At 35.0% G+C, this 24,187-nt stretch overlaps 1 protein-coding gene across 3 annotated transcripts in view; it reads left to right on the forward strand.

Moving 5' to 3' along the window:
- The first annotated feature begins 13,029 nt into the window (after positions 1 to 13,029).
- Positions 13,030 to 24,187, forward strand: part of slc12a4 (solute carrier family 12 member 4) — a 136,600-nt gene continuing 125,442 nt past the window's right edge. Inside the window, exons 1-2 of one of the 3 annotated variants that reach the window (XM_039762931.1) lie at positions 13,030 to 13,251; positions 15,184 to 15,337. In XM_039762931.1, the coding sequence (XP_039618865.1) occupies positions 15,205 to 15,337 (133 nt within the window). In that variant the 5' untranslated portion in view covers positions 13,030 to 13,251; positions 15,184 to 15,204. Of the gene's footprint in view, positions 13,252 to 15,183; positions 15,338 to 20,300; positions 20,521 to 24,187 lie in introns of those variants that run through there. The other 2 variants (XM_039762932.1, XM_039762930.1) reach the window with 2 other exon arrangements.

Genomic DNA, 24,187 nt, shown 5'->3' on the forward strand with positions numbered 1-24,187 from the left:
TAAGGCCTAGATAATGGAAACTTAGAAACTTGGAAAGAAAGGCCAAGAGAAGCAGCAGGTTGCATTTCAGCTTCATAGTACATGTACTTAGAACCCTGTTACAAAGCAGGCTGGTGAGCCTTCTGCACATATTTTGCATATTGCCACTCCCAATTCAAGGACATAGTGTTAGGTAAACAAGTGGTTACAAATTGGCCCAGAATAGGTGTGAACAACCTTAAACTCCCTTTAAATCCTGTGGTAGAAAAATCAGATTAACATAAAAATGATGTATTTTTAAAAGAAAGAATAGTTTGACACCACAATCAGAAGTACATACACCATATCAGAATTATGTTGGCCATTTTTCTGAGTATTCAACACTTAACCTGATAAATAGTAAAGAGCTTATTGATCTTTTCTTTTAAAATACTAAGGAGTTATATATGGGATATACAAGTGTGCTTAATGGTATAAATGCAACCTTGGATGTATTTTGATGTTCCAATAATTATTTAATGTAGCCAATCAAAACGAAAGAAATCTTTAATGAACAATGAGTACTTTTACTTAAATTTGATTTAATACAATCATTATAAAATAAAAAATTTTTTTGACTGACCTAGTTACATAATTTAACATTTGATGACCCCTAGTGGTTTAAAAGTTAACTACAAGTCTTCCAATTGTAGACTAAACACATTTTCTGAAAAGAGATGATTTCATTTATATTATTTAATTCTTGCAACAACTACACAAGTCTTCATGAAAAACAAGGTGATGCCAAAAGTTGCATTTTTATTTATTGTAAAGTGCAGGAAACATGTAGCTATCGAGTACCTAGCCTGAGTGGACAGTATCCCTTCTAAGTATTCGGGACACTCTCACGTTTTTCATTCAGCCATATTGGAGTCTAACCTAGTCTTTCTCTCTTTTGATGTTTGAGAAAAATCTGGCTACCAGGAAGAAAACACCACAGACAATGCAGAGTGTGGCTAGTCCACACAAACAGTACCTGGGCTGTGATTCAAACTAAATATTCTGGAGCCATGAGACTGCAAGCCACTGCACAATGTGCTACCCACAGTGAATAGATACTACATTAATTGTATACCTTTGTATTACGGCATTATATTTCTGCATAAAAAAGGATTTCAAATAATAAAAAACACACCTAATAAGGCACTTGGAGGAGCAAAACAAAAAGTAATACTTTTTTAAAGTCCATAAGAAAGATTAAAAAATCTCAAAAAATGAAAAAAGTGAAACCAAAACAAAAATTAATAAAACACAAAGAAAAAAAATGAAAGTGTAAACAAAAAGGTAGAAAATATAATCAAAAACTTTCCATTGGTGGGCACACTCATGTAAATGTATTCATATGAGAATGCATTTACAGCTGCCAATTTCAATTGACCAAATATGCATGGAAAAACCAATGCAGACAATAACCGAAAGTGCAGACTCCACATTGACCATCACCACAGCAGGATTTAGACCCATTTCTTAGAATTGTAAGACAACAGTACTAAGTCATGAACTGCTTTAATAAAATATTTGGGAAAAAATGGAAATGAAAACAGTGAAGGACTGAGAATTATTAATTGCTCCAGGTCACAAATTATTTGGATTATATCACGAGAAAAGAAACAACTGCAATATACTGCACAAATGCTTTGATTTGGCAGAATGAAAACAATGACAGGTGGTCATAAAAGTGAATAAGTTATGTTATCAGACAAGGTTGTCTTCTAATTAGGCAAATGGATTGGAACAAAATCCTATGACATTAGGATGATGACATTGACAATATCAATAACATTAAACAGTTACAAGTATTTTTGCATTCCACAGACATTGTAGAGAAAAAATGAAAATGAAAATAAAAAGAATTTGTACTAAATGCATGTGAAAATTTCACATGAAGCCACTGGCTAGAAGCAGGCATAATGTCTTCCAGGAACTGACGTTATTTAGTTTTCAACTACTTCTTACAGATAGACACAAGTGACATTTTTGAGATGTTCCCAAACATGGTGGTGTGACGTTTAGCTGTTACACTCCTAAGAAAAAATATATTACTGTGGTTGATTAATTTTCATACTTGACATTCTCAGGTTCTTTGAAGTCATTACTGTTTCTTAGCATGACCTTCTTATCTTCAGCAGATGGTGTAGTTTAGGTCTCACACTGAATTTCTCACTCTAAGGCTAAGACTTTGAAATGCAAAGATGTTCTGATCAAATACTTGATAGCAGCACTTGTGAATGCAACCATAGGGGTCAGGTGGGTTATAAAGAACACTGTGAAAAAGTACAAAAAAATAAATGAAACATCTGTAGTGCTTTTGCTGGTTATAACTCTAGCCAGTTTTAAATACAATCTGCTGTAAATTATGACCATAGACCAGTAAAGGAAATTATATTTGCAGCTTGTTTGTATTGTATTGATTAAATAAATAGTAATATGCAGTCCACAAATATGATGCACTCCATTTCTCGCTTGTCAGCATCACTATGTCAAATTTCTGTTTATTACAATGTTCTGGATTTTCTTTATTAGAAAAAACATACAGTAAACTACAGTGATATATTGCCAATTAATTGTTTTTATGATCTTATGAAGGAATCCAACTTTTTTACTAGATAAACATTTGTCTTTACAAATTGTCTAACTGGGGCTCTGGGCTTTTCTGGGGATTTTAATAAAATATGGTATTTCCTGAAATAATGGTAATAGCAGTATCCAAAACTGCATGATTGCATCACTGTATTGTGACATTCTATCTCTTTGGACTATTCAATCTCATGCATGTGAAGTCTTTTTAATTTTCTGTTTACAAGAAATATATTTTCTCTGTGGGCGGCACGGTGGCGCAGTGGGTAGCGCTGCTGACTCGCAGTACGGAGACCTGGGTTTGCTTCCCGTGTCCTCCCTGCGTGGAGTTTGCATGTTCTCCCCGTGTCTGTGTGGGTTTCCTCCAGGTACTCTGGTTTCCTCCCAAAGTCCAAAGACATGCAGGTTAGGTGGACTGGCGATTCTAAATTGGCCCTAGTATGTGCTTGGTGTTTGTGTGTGTGTGTGTGTGCCCTGCGGTGGGCTGGCGCTCTGCCCGGGGTTTGTTTCCTACCTTGCGCCCTGTGTTGGCTGGGATTGGCTCCGGCAGATAGGATATAGCTGGATGGATGGATTTTTTTCTCTGTGTGATGTAATGTGTATTTTATTAAAGGGCTTTGTAGTTTTAAAGACCATAAAACATACTAAAGACTAATTGATTATCATGTTAAAACAAAACAAAAGGTTCCAAGAAATAAACATGTTTGAATAAGTGACTCCCATCTCTTTATACACTCACCTAAAGGATTATTAGGAACACCTGTTCAATTTCTCATTAATGCAATTATCTAATCAACCAATCACATGGCAGTTGCTTCAATGCATTTAGGGGTGTGGTCCTGGTCAAGACAATCTCCTGAACTCCAAACTGAATGTCGGAATGGTGATTTAAGCAATTTTGAGCGTGGCATGGTTGTTGGTGCAAGACGGGCCGGTCTGAGTATTTCACAATCTGCTCAGTTACTGGGATTTTCACGCACAACCATTTCTAGGGTTTACAAAGAATGGTGTGAAAAGGGAAAAACATCCAGTATGCGGCAGTCCTGTGGGCGAAAATGCCTTGTTGATGCTAGAGGTCAGAGGAGAATGGGCCGACTGATTCAAGCTGATAGAAGAGCAACTTTGACTGAAATAACCACTCATTACAACCGAGGTATGCAGCAAAGCATTTATGAAGACACAACACGCACAACCTTGAGGCGGATGGGCTACAACAGCAAAATACCCCACTGGGTACCACTCATCTCCACTACAAACAGGAAAAAGAGGCTACAATTTGCACGAGCTCACCAAAATTGGACAGTTGAAGACTGGAAAAATGTTGCGTGGTCTGATGAGTCTCGATTTCTGTTGAGACATTCAAATGGTAGAGTCAGAATTTGGCGTAAACAGAATGAGAACATAGATCCATCATGCCTTGTTACCACTGTGCAGGCTGGTGGTGGTGGTGTAATGGTGTGGGGATGTTTTCTTGGCACACTTTACGCCCCTTAGTGCCAATTGGGCATCATTTAAATGCCACGGGCTACCTGAGCATTGTTTCTGACCATGTCCATCCCTTCATGACCACCATGTACCCATCCTCTGATGGCTACTTCCAGCAGGATAATGCACCATGTCACAAAGCTCGAATCATTTCAAATTGGTTTCTTGAACATAACAATGAGTTCACTGTACTAAAATGGCCCCCACAGTCACCAGATCTCAACCCAATAGAGCATCTTTGGGATGTGGTGGAACGGGAGCTTCGTGCCCTGGATGTGCATCCCACAAATCTCCATCAACTGCAAGATGCTATCCTATCAATATGGGCCAACATTTCTAAAGAATGCTTCCATCACCTTGTTGAATCAATGCCACGTAGAATTAAGGCAGTTCTGAAGGCGAAAGGGGGTCAAACACCGTATTAGTATGGTGTTCCTAATAATCCTTTAGGTGAGTGTAAGTAGCCCATCTTGCCTAATGATGCCTTCTAACTAAAGTGTTATTGGAATGTCTTAGAATGGCTGGAAAATTCCATTTAAAACCTGTATATTTTACTGTTGACACACCGTTATTTTATGAGTGTACCCCTAAAGAAAAAGAAAGTGTGAGATCTCCTAAAGACTTCAAAAGTCAGGCTAGGCCTTACCAACCTGCTTAGAACTGGCCTCACCACAAGCAGTCTGATTGCCCGAGTCCACATGGAGGCTTAATTAAGCCTATTCAGATCCAAAATTAGGAACTGACTATCAAAGCTATATACCAACTCTTGAATGTCCCAAAATCTATAAAATACACAAAAATGCACTTCTAGGGAAAGGAACCCTCAATAGCTTTGAGGTAGGAAAGACAAATCCAGAATATCCTTGAAAAAGCAAAGATTTACTTAGAAGTAACAAAGAAGACAAAAAGGAAAAGCCCAAAAAGACAACCCAAGGTGAACAAATCCCAATGCGCAATCCAATAATCAGAATCCTTAAAACTGAAGAAAATAAGTCCAATAAACCTGAAAGTCCAATACTCACAGTAAATGCACTCAATACAACTTCAATTGGTCACTGAACAATCCACCCTCAGCTTCAGAAGATAAAGGATTAGGGTAGTCCTTTAAAGGTGACATCTGGGTAGCTTTACCTACAAAGTACAAGGAACAAAGTAGAAAAAGCAATTTTAAAGTGACATGTATAATTAATTAATAATAAACAAAACCAAGAGAAATAAAAAAAACTATAAAAAATAATGATTTAAATTTAAAACAAATAACAGAAAAATTCAATACAAGCCAACTTCCTATATTTTACTATCACTTACTTTACTATACCTCGGTCTTCAAATCCTTAGATCTTTCTACCATTTTATATGAGAACATCCAGAGACTGTTTAAATATGTGCACCTAATACTGTACTGCAAAAACTGGATGTAATGACCATAGTCATACAAGTAAGTAATTTTAACATTTTTGTTCAAAAAGAAATGTTCTAATTAGTCAGACAAAGAATGTTGAGAAATGGTTGATCCTTCTATGAATTTCATTCTAAACACTCTTTGGAGAGAATGCTTGGTAGTGGTTTCAAGATTTGCAATGCTTTAAGAGATTAACACTTGATAGTTAAAAGTATTGACTACAGGTATGAGGCACTCCATTGGAATATTGCCTTAGTCCTGAATATGTTAATATGGCGTTATACTACACGATTTTATAAGCTTGCTGCCACTTTCAGAACATTTGGTTTATATGTCACAAACATACAGGCATCCACATACTTTGACATAAGGGCATGATTAGTTTTGCCTTTTGCAGCAGTTTCAAACCGCTTAATGATAAGTAAAGTTTTATCCTGGTGTAAATCCAGAATTAAACAGAGAAACAGACTGAATCAAAGATAAAAAAGCACAAGTCCCAGTGCATTTTGAGAATGTATCACTCTTAGTCACCTGTTGTAACGCAGGCCCCCATTCCCTCATGAAACTATGTAGAATGTTTACAAAATCCTGAGAGCAGAAAAATTTGAGGTGTTTTCTGGAATAGCTCTCTGTATACTGAATGAAATGCTTTAGACAAATCATGAAGTTCAAGTTTTCTGTTATTTGCACAAAGTACATTATAATTCTTACTTGCATGTATGATCAGCATACCACGAAGAAATCTAGCTGATGTGGAGTGCAGATGATGCGTATAGTGCTATGTTACTTTCACTCTGTACCCACCTGGAGCATCATCTTGGGCTAGGATTTTATCAGCTATAGAAAGTAATGATATCCCTTCCTTTTCTGTTGTTACAGGTATTGTCTTTATTTTAAGATTTTTCATTGTTAAATGTCAGTACCACAGCCTTATTATTTTCAATTGAAATCTTGGGCTACTGGATGGGCACTAAGTTTTTCCAATTATGTCTGTTGGGGCTTGCCTTTTTATAAGAGCAATAGAATGTTCAGACAATTGTTTTGTCATTTAAAAGATTTGATCGATCTTCTGATTTTAAGGGTAAAAGAAAAAACTTTATGTAGCAACTGGTAGCTTTGATGTGTTATAAAAGTTGTGTACCTCCAATCTATTGGCAAATTCTGAATTTCAATGGCTTTATCAATACACCAATCATTCTGTAAAAGACTCAATTTTAGCTACACCTCTCCACAGACCATTGCACTGTGTATACTGTCCAAAATATCAAAACAGTCCTGATTATCTCTTGTGGCTGTACCTAATGGAGTAGACTATCAACTCCTAAAATTTTAGAATGAGATGGAAGAACTCTGGCTGTCAGATCTGCCCTCTAATGTCACAAGTGAATCAATGCCTCAGCTACTCTTCAGCATTGTGTCATGTGGAATCTCAGGTCCTTTAGTTGAGCATAAACATGTTTTGCCAGATTTATGATGACAAAGAGGAGTGGTAATTTAAGTTGAGCTTGGAGGTGAATATGCAATTATCGGTCAACACTCATGGTATAAAATACAAACACATCTTTCACAATTAAAACATCTAACAATTATGTAATTCAGAAGAGGCTTCTGTTTACCTACTAGAATTGCTATTCAAAAGTGTTTGCAAATTCCATATTAGTCAACTAAGAGGTTTAGTTTTCTTGTTAGTTTTTTCCCCAATGAACTGTTATATACTGTGTCACACACGTGCGCATGGGAGGCAGCTAAAGGGCTTGAGTGAAGGCAGTTCGGAGGCATGCCGGGGTGTGGCAGAGTGCACTGACTCTTTTTCTCCCTTGCCTGTAGACCATCCCCGGGGGATTTCACCTGGCTCTCCTGACATCACTTCCGGGACTGAGCCAATGGAAGTCGGCCACACCAGCTCCAGTCCCTCTGATGAGCCAGGATACCACATTATACGAGTGGCTGCCCCAACTCTTTATCTGTCCATGTCTCGTTCTTGTGACAACCGATAAGCATGTTAAATTTATTCCAGGGACAGTTTTGACTGGGTAATTTTTAGGAAAATTTTTAACACCTGTCCTTAATTCTGGAAGAGCTGAGTAAGCTTCACAGTTCTCAGACACACAGCACTCTGTCAGTAGAAACTGCGCCTCACCTATGAAATAGTAACCATTATAGTCCTGTACTTCTTTTAATCTACAGCACTCTGACTTAAAGATTCTGGACCATTTGTTCTTCCTTCCATTACCAGACATCCTGTTATTGACAGGTTAGAAGTAATTAAGAGAAACCCCAAAATTAAAAGTAGATCTTGCAGAAAGATATTAGAATGCCAATGGGGATGCATAACCCCCTGAAGCACTTGTCTGCTATAGCAAAGCAGATTTAAGTAGCTCGAATTATTTTAAAACAACCAGTACCTCTACAGCTGCTGGAGACAACCAGAAGTAATGTCTGCAAGAAGACTGCCTAATATGTGCCCATCTGTCATACTGCTTTTCATTCCAGATGTGCTACTCTATGAATTACCTTACCAGGCCATCTACTTCACAGTGGTTGTAGAGAGGTTAACACATGCCAGAACATGTATGGATGATCAGCATGAACCTGAAAGACATCCATAAACTTCAAACTACCACAATGGGCCCTAACAGATTGGTGATAGTCATCCCTGCCAATGTATAATCATTCTAAGATCCATGGCTTCCTAATTTTTCACTGAAATGGCTAACCAGTGGCAAACAACCTATAAGCAAAAGGTCACAAACATATGGCGTGCAACCTGCTTCTACTCAGCACACTAGATAAACCACAACAGCCTATAAGAAAATACTACTGCACTCATCACATACGTATGAATCTACAAGTACAAATCTAATGATTATTTTACAAATGATTTCTGCAATTAAGGAAGACTGATGCTTAATTGCATAATGTAATTTACAGGACAAGTATTTAAGAGATTAGTAAAATAAAAAATGATTTATAAGGAATGCTACTGAATTCCAATGAATCAGGTATTGTAGCTATATTTACTTCCCACCATAGTTTTTAAGGGAGTAATGGTATATCTGAACAAAAATAAAAAAAACAATATTTTAGAAAAGACATTTTAAAAAATCACATAAAATAAATAAAACATGAGTTATTTCTGCAATGTGTACATCATATTTTTCCACCTATTTTCTTTAATCCACAAAAAAAATTAAATGATATTTTGCATGCTCATAAAGTAAATTAATAGAAACAATTTATTCCATCCATTTATCCATTTTTGAACTGGCTTTTTCTAGTAAAGACTGGTACAAGCCCTGGGCATGATATTAGATCATCTTTCAAACTATGCCTATTTACAGCCTAAATTCAACTTAGCAACAAGTATCTGGCGAGCAGGATGAATTCTACCCTAAATGAAAAGAATTTACACACAAAAAGAAAATAAATTTGGTTTTACACATTGTATGACAACAACGCTGCCCAGCTACATAAACTCCCCATTGCAGCAGTTACTATTATTACTATTTAGATACTGGATAAAATGCATCTTCGTTGGAAATACAAAAGTGGTCCCCTTATTTAACTATTAAGTATTTATGCAACAAAGCAGTATTGGGTTTAAAAGGTTTGTGCTTTGAGATAATGAATGCAATGTGAGATTAACTGTTCAGCTTTTGTAAGCAGATTTATTTATGCTTAGAAATTGTTCCAACAATACTATAACACACAATAATAAAAATTAATCGACAATTCCAGTAATTCTGTATTATGTCCATCAGCTGTTTATAATATAGGTGGTATGGTGGTGCTTTGATTAATAGTGATGATAATAGTTTCAGAATCATAAATTTTAAAGGAACACTCCAACCAAAAAATATATTTTTAATATGTTATTTATCCCATATAGTTTGTAGCGGTGGCAGGAAAAAATTTTAAGTTTTCAAGCAGTTCAATAGAAAAATGTTTATGATATAACTAAATGTAATGGTGACTCATTCTGTCACATTGGCAAACAATATGAAAAACATCTAAGTAAAAATGAAAAAAAAAAAAGAACACTCACTTGTTTTGAATAATCAACATGACTGTTATCCCTTTGTATGTTCAAAATGCATTTTTATTGAAATATTATTAATACATACTTCTGGATAACTCAGACGCATTCTCAAAATACTGTGCTTATGAAACATTTTTCTTGGCCATCACTATAAACTACATGGGTAAGCAACATAAAAAAAACAGATGAATTCATAACTAGATGAATTGATGACTGCAAATTGGTTCAGTAAGTTGAGGTGTGTGCATGAATATGGATTTGCATCTTCCAATGTCTGCTTCCTGTAAGGGTGCAAGTTATGTCTTGATGTTTAGAAGAAAACAACCCTAAACCATTCCGAAGGTTGGGTGGAATTTCAAAAAAGATTTGTCAATAAATTATCTATCTAAAATATTGTGTTGGGAAAATGTGAAAGAAACCAACATTTCTTGAAATTAATACTGTATTAATATTAATTTACATCAAGGTTCTTTGCTAGGATATATTATTTTTATTTCATCTATGTGATCTCAATTGCCTTTTTATATGATATGTCACAATCTTTGCAATTTTTGTAATATTTTCAGGATATGGATATTTACTTCTGTATTAATGTTACTTCTAAGTTAAATCCAAACCCTTTTAGAAGAGAATAAGATTTTTTACATCAATTTTTGTGGACAAGCAATAAGTCAGGTTCATTCATTTATCTCCATAATGATGCCACTGCTGGCAGATTAGTGCAAAATGGTGTTAGAGTAACAGCCTGTTTCCCTGAGGAACTAACATACAGCAGTCAGCGTATTCCAGCAGTATGGTGTGTTTCATACTGTCAGGCAGGCTCAGCAAGCAGGTCAGCAGCTCCTACACTACAGTCTGGACAGGTCATGCTTTTTGCATTTTGCATTTGCTTTTGTAGCATAAACGGTGCCAGACAGATTGCTCAGCTTTTGCAAAAATAATGTTGTTTCATGTTTCATGTTTTCTTTTGAACCTTTCTTTATGTCTTTCAAGCACAGACAAAGAGACGATAATCTATTTCATGGGTGACTTTTGTGCATTTTCTATGGAGCAAAAGAGTAAAAAAGTGTGCTTTCACCAGAAAATCGTATAAAAAGTGCATGATAGTTCGTGGTTGAGCTGCCATTACATATCATCAGCACAAAGATACAGTTGCATAACCTAACCATAAAAGTTTTCTAAATCAAACATTTTCGAGAAAAAGTCATTTTGTATTATATTTTATTTAAAATATAAATTTATAAAAGTGTTTTAAAAGGTTATAAAAAGTAAAACTTGTGACTGAAATTACAATATAGATCCCTTCAACTTTCATAAATGACTTTTGGGATCCCTTCCTTCCTCTATCTACACTCTATGGCCAAAAGTTTGTGGACACCTGACCATCACACTTATATAAGCTTAATTAAATATCCAGTTCCAAAATTATGGGCATTATTACTGAGTTGGTCCCCCCAACTTTGAGGCTGTAACAGCTTCCACCTGTCTGTGAAGGCTTTCTACAAGATTTTAGAGTGTGTCTGTGAGAATTCATGGCCATTCAACCAAATCAGCATTTGTGAGGTTTTGTACTAATGTTGGATGAGGAGACCTGGCTTACAATTGGCCTTCTAATTCATTCCGAACACATTTAAAAGGGCTAAGGTCCTTTGGTACTGTGTCTCTTCGGAGAATCCTTGTGTACCGTTGGTTTGACCTTGTGTCAAATGAGCGGTTACTCATAGAGTCCTGAATGAGGCACATTACCTGCATTGTGAGAGAGCTTCAGTTACGGCACTGTGGCCATGTGAACTGGATCACAGGATTCTCACTGTTGAGGAGCCGAGTGGCTAGACCAGGCCAAGGGGACACCCACATAACATCTGGCTGCGGCAGATAGAGGGTTATTTCTGGAGGGTGGGACTGGACCTTGTGCCTGCCTGTGGGATCAACCAGGATCCTGAGCTATTTCATCATGTGGTGGGTGTGGCAACGCACTGTACCAGTGCATGCTCCCCAACCTGACCTGACCTGATGTCAGGTCATGGCAATGGAACAGGTCACTAAAGTTTGTCTACACCATACTCATCAAGTCATATCTTTTTGGATCTGGCTTTGTGTACAGAGGCACAGTCATATTTGAACAGAATCAGTCTTCCCCAAACTGTTGCTACAGAGTTGGAAGCACACAATTGTTTAAATGTCTTAGCATGCTGTATCATATTGAAACCAAGGGTACTAGCCCAAATGCTATAAAAGAGCCTCAGACCATACCCCTCCTCCACCAAGCTTTACATGTGGGTACTATGTAGTCTGGAAGGTAATGTTCTCCAGCTATCTCTCAAACCCAGATCTGCCAGATAGTGAAAATGTGTTCAATGCACGAGAGACCAATGTCATCATGCTTTACACCATTCCAACCGATGCTTGGCACTACACATAGTGATAGGTTTATGTAGAGCTGCTCAGCCATGTTAACCCATTTCATGAAGCTCTTGACACACAGCACTTGTGCCAATGATGCTTTCAAAAAGAAATTTTGGAATTCTGTTGTGTGGGATGCAAGAGAGGACAGGTGATTTTTAAATACAATGCGCTTCAGTACTTGGTAACCAGTCTACCACTTCGGGGCTGAGCTGTTGTTGCTCCTATACACTTCTATTTCACAATAATTCCACTTACAGTTGACCTGGGCAGATAAAGCATAGCAGAAACCTAATGTTCTGACTTGTGATGATGATGACATTGTATGACATTTTCACATCACTAAGCTCTCCAGCATAACCCATTCTACTGCCAGTGTTTGTCAGTAAAGTTTGCATGGTTATGTGCTTGATTTTGTGCAACTGAGACACCTGCACTCAGTAATTTGAAAGGATATTCACATATGTTCGCTATTGTATATCATAGGTTCCAGATCCAGGTAATGCTGAATTAGCAAATGTGAGTTTGAAAAAATGGTACGTTGCTAGTCAGAATGTTTAATTTACTTAAAATAAAAACAAATAATAATGCATTGTTCTAACATAGCATAACGCCTTGAATCTCACAAATAGGTCTGCACCAGCCGTACCGCTTAATTCCCAGATCTATTGACCTGTGTTTTTTTTTCTTTAGTGTGTTAAGACTGAACTACTTCAAGATTTTTTTTGATTTCATACCTTTCTTTCCTAGTTCTTCTGTCGTCATACAGGTTTTGTCGTCCCTGAATACTGTGGCGTCCTCGCTTGTTCCATGAACCCAACCCTTTTTAGAAATTGTAATGTTGGAGAAAAAAGTACAACAGTTTTTAGTATATACTTTCTTTTAGATTTAACATTTAAAACAGAAAAGATAAGCAGTTCAAAAGCATCATTTTTTTACCACAGCAGTGTACTTGATCTTTCTTTCAGACTCCCGTTACTAAAGTGAAAGGTGCTTTCGGAAACGCGCCCCGCCTTTTTTGTTCAACCAATCGCATTACGCGACACTCTGCTGTGTGGACATTGGGCACACTCATGGATTATTATCAAGTTCACGTTTTAGAAGTGGTCTTGGCTATACTTCCCTGTTCCTCAAGTCCGACCCAGTTGCATTACTTTTGTTAATATTGTTTTAGGCCTATGTTATTTTCATTGTGCAGCACTTCGAGCCCTTAAGCATGTTGACACTCGGATGTGACCTGTCAAGTGCACAGCGGGTTTACACCGGTGGAACTAAAACCTGCTGAGGTTAAAAAAGTGAACATTTAATAACAAACAAAAAACAACAGGTAAGAAAGTTTCAACCGGACGCCTATCACATTAAACACCTGGACGGAATTAAGATAGATTTGTTAAAATGTACGTGTTTATTAATAAGTTATGTTATTGAAGCTAGGGTTGAATTGACATTCTAGTATCTTATTAGCATTGCTTGCATTATATTAAGTCTTAATGGTCGGTTATTCTTTCAATTTTAAACTAATAGTTCCTCCTGTGTTAAATCATTGGGCTTTCCAACTGTGTTACGGTGTTTGCACAATTGTAAACGAAAGTTCTTGTTAGTTAATACTCAATTCTTATTTGCAATTATCTATTTCCTTGACATACAGATTTTGCAGGACGGTAACTATCTTAATATAACATCTTACGTGTTAGGGTTTTGTTTGCCCAAGCAGGCGGCTTTGTGGAACATGGGTGGACTTTTAAAAGGGAAAAGGGTTAAGTAATTCCTTTATGTATTATAATTTGTCAACATAGATGAGACAACCTTGGAGGTGGTTGTTAATTGTGGCTTTAGCTACCTGCAGATAAAGTAAATATTTTGAGCACGTTTAGGTTTTAAAAGTTTCCTACTGTTAAACGTAGAATAAGAGAATATGAAAGAGGCAAGATAATGCAATTAATATAGCATCAAGTTTCCAAAAGCCCACCTAATTCCAATTCACGTTTAGTTTGCCAGTACATTGGAATGCATGCTCATGCATGCCATGTTTAAAATTGTCTTTTAACTTGACAAATTCATTTAATTATAATAATCCTTGAAAACCCAGTGTAAACTTCTTATGAGTATATAATATATAAAATTATAATTACCATATTAGTAAGGATGTAATGCTAATAAGACCTAACATAATACTCTCATACCCACTTAAGGGTTCAGGGTCAAAAGTGGTTAGAGTCAGCTGCTAATGTGAACATCATAATCACAGTTTACACATAATTTATACATAATTCTGTAGACATCATAGTACACTTTGTTGTCTAACATTGTATTTGTCCAAGTAACATTTATCGAATAATATTAAGGTGGCAATTTAAATGTCCATCTACTTTCTGTTCTTAAATTTACTGAATAAGCAGAATAAGGCAGAAATCAGTCAAGGAAAGAATTCTTGTTCACCACAGTACACAATTTGCGTGCACCGCACCCATGGTCACTCATGCAGATTTAACTGTTAACCTAACATTCATTCAACTTGAACATGACAGCTTCAAACAAAGAGTGATAGGACTGGGTACTGAAACAGCACCCTGGTGTTGTGAGGCATCGGCGATAATCATTTTAACATTGTGCTGCTAAGTAGATAAATAATCTTATAAATGATAATTGTATACATTGTGTTCTTTAATAGTACAAAAACTAAAGTTGAAAACATAGGTATGTTAAAAGATTTTTAATGAAAAGAAGAGATTTCAAGTGTTGCATCTCAATAGTGGTGCCTGGTTGGGATGCCTTCAGTATGAATTTTGTCTGCCATTCACAAGGTTATGTGGTTTTGGGGATATTTGGGCCATAGGGCCTTTGTTTAGACATGGGTATGATTTTATTGGAAAATATGGAAGATAAATTAAAAATAAATAAAACTGCATATGAGAGCGGTATGTAATGAAGAGTTATTTTATCAAAGCATACTTCCTGTTTTGTGCCCATTGTTGTCTGGCTAAGCTCAGATCACTACAGCCATATGCATATTAGATTATTTTTTAAAATTCTGTGTTGTTTGGTTTTGATTGTAATATGCCAAGTGTTTTGCATTTTTAAATAAATGTGATATAAAATCATTACTGATTTTGAGTTTTAAACCATAATAGAGAGTGGAAGTGAGAAGTGTTACATGTTGATTAGCACATGCAAAGAAGAATGTATTTGGTACAATTGCATTTTTACACATGCTTTTAATGGCTTAAACACCAACTAATTTCAGATGTTCTCTTCGCAGCAGCATTGATGCTCATGCAGCATGTCTACCAGTGTCTGTCCCCGTTTTATGGTGGCCACTGTCCTGGATGATTTATTTACCAGCACTGGAGAAGCTGTTCAAGATATTTCTAACTCATTACAGATTGTATCCCAACAGCAGCTGCCATCATCAGGTCAGGAGTCTAGTCTAAGTTTTCAAATATCTTAAAATGAAACCCATGTGAACTCAAAGGAATGGTTGTATAAACCATAAAAATAGTCTAAATATATTTTAAATAATATCACAGTTTGTATTTTTAATTTAACACTCTGAGAAAAACAATTTAGTAGTCAAAATGCCAGATAAATCAAATAAATAAGAAAAGAAGAAATCTTGAGTTAAATGATCAGATTTTAGATTAGATTTTTGAAGCACATCACAGTATCTAATAATTCACTGGGTGACTGTGAAATCTTCAAGTAAAGAAAAACAAAGAAGGCTTGACAATTTCCTTTAAGCTTACTTAAACATTTATAGCATTATTAATACATATGCCATGCATTAACGTTTTAATAAATTCTGCTGAGTAACAGTCTGGGCATGATGTTTTCCCTAATCATTTGATGCCATTTACATTTAGATAGAGTTACTACACTAATGGTCAGTCCAGTGCAGTCACTACTTGGGTTTAATCCTAGTTTTTTTGTTAGGAAGCAATTAATTTGAGTTTAGTAATGGTGTGACTGCTGTGAGTCATTCAGCCAAGTAGAGGATAAATTATTTGAAAAAAAATAATCCCTAACCATTTATGATCCTTTAATAATCTAAAAAACATATAAGAATAATATATAGGAGTGATTTCAACGTGAGGTGGGATAATTATACATGTGTTTTTCATTTTAAAGGAACTGTGACTCTGTAAACATAATTCACAGTTGAAGTCTCTTCCCAAAAGATATTTCATCAGTCTCCGTTAAAATATTTTTAAAAGTATTCTCAAAGTTGCTAGGGTTAATGACACTTTTAAATGCTTGTTACACCTTTGGTAAACCATAGGCAAGTGTTCCTGCTTATCTTGCTACTTAAAGTGAACTGGCAACACTCTGTCTCGGGCTCCTTATATCTGCAGCAGAAGGAGGCAGCACACTCTCTTGTGATGACCTTATTGGGCTGTGTAACCTTCCTTGTGACTGTTAATGGTGTGTCTTTCTTCTGATGCTACCCTGAAAAGGGAAAGGAGCATACTTTGAGGCATTTAGAGTTCCTTGCAGTTTACCTTACAGTTTTCTGGCTCCTGCCTTATGGGCAGGTGGGTGTGATGACAGAATAGTGGTAGGTCTAATTAGAAACGGGGATGAGTCAGCCAACAAATGAAGAAACAGAAATTATTTGGATTGGTTTAAGTGTCTCCAAAGTATCTTAAGTGGATAAGGTAAATAAAATGATTGTCGACTTCAGGAAGGCCCATGCTGTCCACACCGTACTGCACATCGAGGGCTCTGTGGTGAAATTGGTCCAAACCACCACATTTCTTGATGTGCATCTGGGAACTGACCTTACCTGGTCAAATAACATCACCTCCATAGCCAAGAAGACACAGCAGCATCTCTACTTCCTTCACTGTCTGAGAAAGACAAGCCTGCCTCCCCTCATTCTCACCATATTTTACAGGGGTACCATCAAAAGCATTCTGTCCAACTGCATCACAGTGTGATTTAGGAACAGTGTCTCATTGTATTACATTGTCTCCGACCACAGGGAGCAGAAAATATCATTGTGGCCTCTTTCTCAAGTATTGAAACCTTATAGCCTTGAGCATTGTGGAGAACCATTCCCACCCCTCCCGTGATCTCTATGTCTTACGTCCATATGGCAGAGGGTTCGGTAGCATTTGAACCAGTTCTGCAAGGTTCTGGATCAGCTTCTACTCCTATGCTGACCGGTTTTTGAACTCTGTTCTGCCCCCCTCCACTGAGATCTGCTCCTTGTCATGTGCAGGTATTCCTATGCTGTACAACTGTTACGTTTGCTTCTATTTATTAATTTAAGAATTTATTTATTACTATTTATTTTGATTCATTACTATTCATTAATTTACCTATTTATTTATTTTACCTATTATACCTATTTTACTTATTATTTATCTTGTTATAGTATATTTTGTTACTTGTCTTGCACTTTTTCTGTGTTTATGGGGAACACTATTTTGTACCACTACAGGCTAAATACTGTATGTGGATGGTATGAGAATCGAGTCATTTGACTTGAACTCTGATAAAGTGATTCACGCAGAGACTGTCGAATGATTACTCTTAAATATTTATTATCCTTGTATTATTTGTTAGGGTATCATTCATATTTATTTATTATATTAATATTAATGGCACTCCTCCCTTTTTGCTCCCTTTTTTACTTATTCAACAAAATGTAACATACATATTAAAATCAACTAACAATATTTTAACATTGTCAATTGTGTAGTAATATATAAAATGAAATTTAGAAAACTCTTTCTTAAATGGAGGCTGGTTAATTCCTTTTTTGGGCTGTAGTTTCGACCTGAAAGAATCTTTAGCATGATGCGTTCACGGCTCAAGCAAGCTATTTGAATAACAAGTGCATTGAAAATTTTGCTGTCATAGAATTGTGCCTGGCATTAAATTTAACGTTCTATGGAACATCAAGTACAGTACAAAGTCAGCATAATTTACTTAACTGAGAAATTACCTGTTTGTAAAATGTGGGGAAATTAAAGATTTTTTTAAAGGTTTATTATAAAACTAAATTCATCACCCTATATATAGATTTGCATTGTCTTGTTCAATTATTTGGTCAAGATAATGTGAATAGTATTTCCATTCTTACCATTCATAATTTTGGAGTAAGTGATCCGTTCCAAGATGAAATATGTTACCTTTATAGAATATACAATATGGGGTTTCTCTCATGAATTTAATGTTACCCTGCTGTCTAGAAATACAGTATAGTAAATGATTAGTGATTTGGTATTGTTGGTTTTAGACATGTACTTTCTAATGGACTAGAGTTGCATCCAGGATATAAGGCATGTTTTCTATAAGAATGTACTGTAGATGACAGCTGATTTAACATATATATATAATATAATATATGACATATATATAATATAATATATGACATATATTATTCACCAAGATATTGTACATTTATTTTTACGTTGTTAATATTATGTTATCTCTTAAGGACCCAGGATCATAATGCATTTAAGTTATTACCCTTATTCATTTCTTGTGCAGGACTATTACCTTCTGCTTTGAAATTGCATTGTGCAAACAGCAAGAGGAATTAATATTTTTCTGGCAGTGTAGATATTTCAAAAAAAGGCTGCTATAATTATAGTATATTGTGTTGTTTGGGGCACTGTAAATGTTATATTTAAAGGGTGTATAGCAATATAATTCAAAATTATTCTGTTGGCTCACTTTGCCCTAACTTGGCTTTGTTACACTTAAGGTGAATTGCTCCTAGTATTTATTACCGGTTAAAATGCTACATAATGTGTATGCTCTGACTGTGTGTCTTGCTACTGAAGATGAAAAATACAACTGTAAAAGTTGCCTGTGTAAATAAATTACAAGATACTTCAATAGTTTAGAATATATGTCAAAGGCCTTGTACACATTATAGATATTGTAACATCCTTCAATGAGTGAAACTTTAGTGTAGTAGTGATGAGTTTCCTCTTTAGATAACTGGGTCAAGGCTGCACAAAAATATTATTTTCTTAGCCATTTAGGCTGTTTGCATCTGGTTCATAGTAAGAGTGACAACACAAAGGTTGAGGTTGTTTTAAAGAAGTAAGCTGTGTAGTGTTTTTTTTTTTTTTTTTACAATATCTTGGTGAGGATTCTCTTAGAGTTATCTGTTAATCAGCTAAAGTGCCATACCAACCCTCATTTTGATCAATGTCCTATTGATTGGTACTTTGTTTAACAATTTGGCTGAGAATATGGAGTAACAACTTTTATACAGTGCTCCACTTACTACCCCCATCTTCAGTTTCCTCTCACCTTTTATTTAGTATAGTTTGTCACCCATTATTTAAAACACGTTCCTCCCTGGCAGTTCACAGCTTCACACCAGTAAAACTGACAATAATCTTTAGTGGCCTTTCAGTGAGAGCAATTTTCAGCTTCTGCGTTGACCCATTTACAGAAGTTAGTTTTGCTTAACACTTCAATAGCAGCAGACCTGACTTTCTTAAATACTTAAGCAGGCACTCAGCCAAAGTTTAATTGTAGTCTTACTGTACAGGTGTGTTTAGCAGAAATTAGATTTCGAACTTAGAAAGCTAATGATACAGTATGTCTTGCTTCTATAGATATAGATGTCACTTATGAGACATTTTCTGGGCAAATTTAACTGAGTTACATAAATACATAAAATAATTTTTTTTAAAGATGAAATAGGGTTGCAATAATTGTTTAAAATTCTAAGAGTTCAGAAACAGTCTTTTGTTAATAGTGTCAGGTCATTGGAGCTCAAATTATTGTCTCTTTTCTAAAAAGTTACTAAAATATATATATTTTTATTTTGTATAAGCAATTTTGTTTTTATATAATTCTCTTGTTTGTATTTTTTACTCTAACATAAGCATCTTTATATGTACTGATTTTTTTTAACCTTTAAATCAGGATTTTTTTTGTGCATTTTTGTTCTTTGTGCTTTATTGCTGTTTATTTTATGCTCAGCTTTTGAATTTGTAGGAGTACAGAGGAATGAAGAATACAGTGAAGCAACTGTAGTTATACTTATTTGAACCTTTTTGTTTCAATATATTTTGCTTCTTTCATTTTCTTGATTTTTTTGGAACTTTAAAAATGCAATGACTTCTATTTACATTTGTATTAAAACTCTCAAAAAGCCGAGGTTTAATTTTTAAAACATGAGGCATTTAATTTTTTATACTTTATATCCCAGATTTTCTTAAATTCCTAGTTTATTGAGTAACTGGCATTCCAACCTGCCCCAGTTGCTTATTTTGTGCACAGTCTGATGTTTTTCCTTTTCTAAGTAAGTCTGTTAGCCAACTCTTAAAGGGCTGTGAGCCTTCTGAATGGGTGGAGTTGAGTTGTATGGTAATTTCCATAAGAGGAAGTGACAAAAGTGCTGTGGAATGCAGCTTGAGTTTGGAAGTTTGGAGTCTGGGAATCAGTAGGTCTGCAGCTGGGAGCTCAATAGCTGTGGCAGGCTGGAGAACAATGCCCCATTTTACAGTTGTGCCGGTGGAGGATAGCGGCAGGTCAAACTATGATAGTTTGGAGGGGATTAACTGGGTTGATTACAGCAGTGTTGGTCAGGGGCCAATTGATAATACAGACACAGTCAGCTCGGATGGTAAGTACAGAACTTTTTGCAAATTTTTCTTGATGAATTTAAATGAGAAGCACCTCATGGATTTGTTAGTTTTGAGAAGAGTCTGCAACTATTAAAAATGAAGTCCCATTTTTTATTTATTTATTTAATTATATATATTTTTTTTAACTTTAACTAGTGCAGACAGTTTCATGTCCATATTTTCCTGTGGCAGTGGTTTCAGTTTAAATCCGTCTCCTTTGTGCTATCATAGTAGAATTTGATCTTTTTATGACAGATGTTCCTTTAACTGTTCATCGGTGGAACAGAGCAAAAACTTAAGTGACATTATTTACTTTTTTGTGGGTAAGAGGGGACTTTTGTTTACAATGTGGACTTGGCAGATGATGTTAAAGTGACAAAACAAACAGTGACAACAGGAAGTATTTTTAATGTGCTCAATCAGCAATGCTGACATTTATATTTTAAATATGAGTTTTTTTTCATGTAAACATTATATAATGTGAATATAGTCCCATGATTGTTTTTATTTATAGACTGATTTTCGCATTACTTAAGACAGGAATGTTTTCTTTAAAAATGGAAAAAAGTAACCACTCCTCCCAAAAATGTGTAGCTGGAGGGCTTAATTTCTCTTTGCTGTAGTTCCTTACAAGCATCAGTTTTTATAACTCTGGCAGTTATAAAAAAAAACTTTTACAACTCCATGAACAGTAAACCACTGTTGTGTATGATATTGCCCCATATCTGACATCTAGAAATATGCATCAAAACCACTCTGATTTGTTGATGGACTGGTATGCCTTGTACTCAATCATAATGTTAGAGAGATATTCATATGCAGAAGCTCCACTTTTGCACAAGATTTGAAGGGTGTTTTCAAACAATTAATTTAAGATCTCCTATCTATTTCAGAGGGATGGTTTGAGTAATGTTTTTTTTAAATGTGTTTCAGGTACCTCACAGAATAAACTTTTAATATCAGCCTAGTTTGAAGTTTTGTTTTTATTTGGGTGTGCCTTTTCTACCAAAATGATAGGCTTCCATGAACCTGGGAATAATGTTAGGATTTTTTTCAGCTTCCTTTTTCCATTTCAAGCACCGACTTGGGGATAGGATAATACAGCTGAATGAAAGTGAGATGTCCTACTGAAGAAAGGCCTAGTTCCCCTTTTGCTATGTGTCAAAGTGATTTCTCACCACTTTCAGTAATGATATCTGAATGGCATTCAGTGTGCTTTTTATAATCATTTTAAAGATGATGGCAGTGTTTTAGGCAACATCATTTAATTATTTCCACTCTACTTTTTTGGTAAATATTGCATGGATTTTAAAACTGAAATAAATGTTGTTTTAAAGTTTGTGAAACACTAATATTTGTGTGTTTTAATATAAAATGTGAATGATATTATATGTTAGAAAAAATACATATTTTTGCAGCTTTACAGTGAAGTTTTAAACATTTTCTGAGACTTTTCAGAACTGAAGACAGTTTTGGAAAGCATAGGCTAGTATAGCAGACACATGGTGTTTTTTTGGAATGAGATTAAAATGCTTGCAAATTATTGTATATGGAAGATAGCAATTAAATTGATTTGCACAAAGCATAGAAAATAAAACTATTAAAAATTAAGAAATATTTTTCTAAGCTAAAATGCTATAAGACTGTAGAGTCTATTGAGCTTCTGTTTTTAATGTCTAATAAACTATTATTGCATATAGGGCATATGTTTACGAGCGCTGGTTACAGAGATGAGTGTTCTAAAAGGATATAGATGACAGCTGATGCATGATAGCTCAAATAATCTTAAAAATTGTTATACTGTTTACCCAAAATAATAATTTTTTCTATTATGTCATGTAATATTGGGTAATTTTTTTTTACCCTAATTTACAATTTGTGCATTTACATGTGTCTGTGAAATTTCATTGTGATAACAACAACAACAACAACAAAGAATATTTTCTGGAGCTGTAATATTTCACAAAGGCTGCTGCTATAACTATAGTGTAGGGCTTGGAGGACTGAAGTCTGCTGTGTACATACCATTATCAGTTTTTTGTGTGTCACTACAGACTGAGTTTTGACCGTGGGTTAGATACGTTTTGTGAGTGAGTGTATTTGTAGCTCTTAATTGAATTTGTCTTTCAAGACATTTTAGGAAGTGCTATATTCCTTTATAGTTCATTTCCTGGCAATTTTTGTTTTTTTTATTTCTTGTTAAATGCTATAGTTAACTGTGTTTTTTCAAGATAGGAAGATAATGCTTTTTTCCTTGATCTGTTCATATTTTTTTTTAATTCTGTAGCCATTGAATACTTTGATATGCAATAAAAAACAAAAGTCCATTATGATCCTGAAGCAATAATTAAAGGTCAAATGTGTTTTTCCACTAGAGTCATATAAAGGGATCTTTTTCTGTCCTGTGGTCTGCAGTGCTTTTTAGACAGCATACACTGTTAGTTTGTTGAAGCAGAAAAGCTTACAGAAAACCAGTTTTAAGTTAGAAATGCACAGCAACTTACCTTCATCTCGTGGCTGTAATGCGTTTATAGTAGGAGAGTTAATTTAAAATCCTTTAGACTTTTGAACAATTCTTTGATACATCATTATTTAGGAATATCTTCACCTACCAGTTTTTTTTTGACATTTTCACTTTTTGTTTTTAAACCTCCCTACTGTACTGGTTTTCAAGAGCAAAATCAGAAAGTGAAAATAGATTATTAATGTTTCTTTAAATAATACAGTCATTTTTGTGCTCCTAGTGAAATATAATGTAAGACTTTGTAGAAGGTATGCCAGCTTTTCATATACTCATGAAAGTCATTGTGGATGACCTTCTATTGTTAGGAAATAATAAAACTATTTTCTGTTATATACAAATATTCTTTTGTCTGATAGTAGTTTTTAACATTCATCATTTCTAAATACACTGATATTTTTTGAGAAGGATTTATCATGCATTTCTCCACAATAGCCTCTCATTTCCAATGGTTTACTATTGTACAGAGAGCGAATTTAAGTATTTTATCACTGTATGTCTCTGCCTCTACCCCCAGCTTTCTTTGCACCTTCTGTTTTTGCTGTAAATGATGTTGAACCCATATCGATTAAAAATTGAATCCTGTTATTGTTAAGACAAACAGGACTTATAAAGGAAATCAGAGAGGGCAAAAATATACTGTATCAGAGTTAAATGAAAAGGATTATAAACCACAAAAGTAATAATGAAACTGTATCGATGGATCGCATTAAAACAGAAATAATGAATGTGCAGATAAATATATAAAATTTAAGTAATAAATAATGAAAAAGACAATCTTAAAAAAGTAAACTAACAAAAAATACAGACAAAAATGCCAAATGGCAAATATGAGATACGGTAGGTATCAAATGATTGCCAGAAATAATAAAAATGAAATAAATGAACATACAAAAATAAACTAGATCACCAGATAAAAAGAAAACTAATTAAGAAATTGTATAAAAAGAATAAAAAATATATAATGTTTATAATTATTTGTATTGAACTCTGAACAGTGTGATTTTTGTCCTCCTACTTATTCTTATTTTTCCATTTTCTTTAAGGGGAATCTGTTATAATGTTCCCCTTATAAATAAGTTTCACATATCTTTTTCTTTTGGCTATTTGTTATGTTCATAACTATTCTGTATGATTAACTCATG

Source organism: Polypterus senegalus, chromosome 9, assembly GCF_016835505.1.
Source record: "Polypterus senegalus isolate Bchr_013 chromosome 9, ASM1683550v1, whole genome shotgun sequence".
NCBI classification, from domain to species: domain Eukaryota; kingdom Metazoa; phylum Chordata; class Cladistia; order Polypteriformes; family Polypteridae; genus Polypterus; species Polypterus senegalus.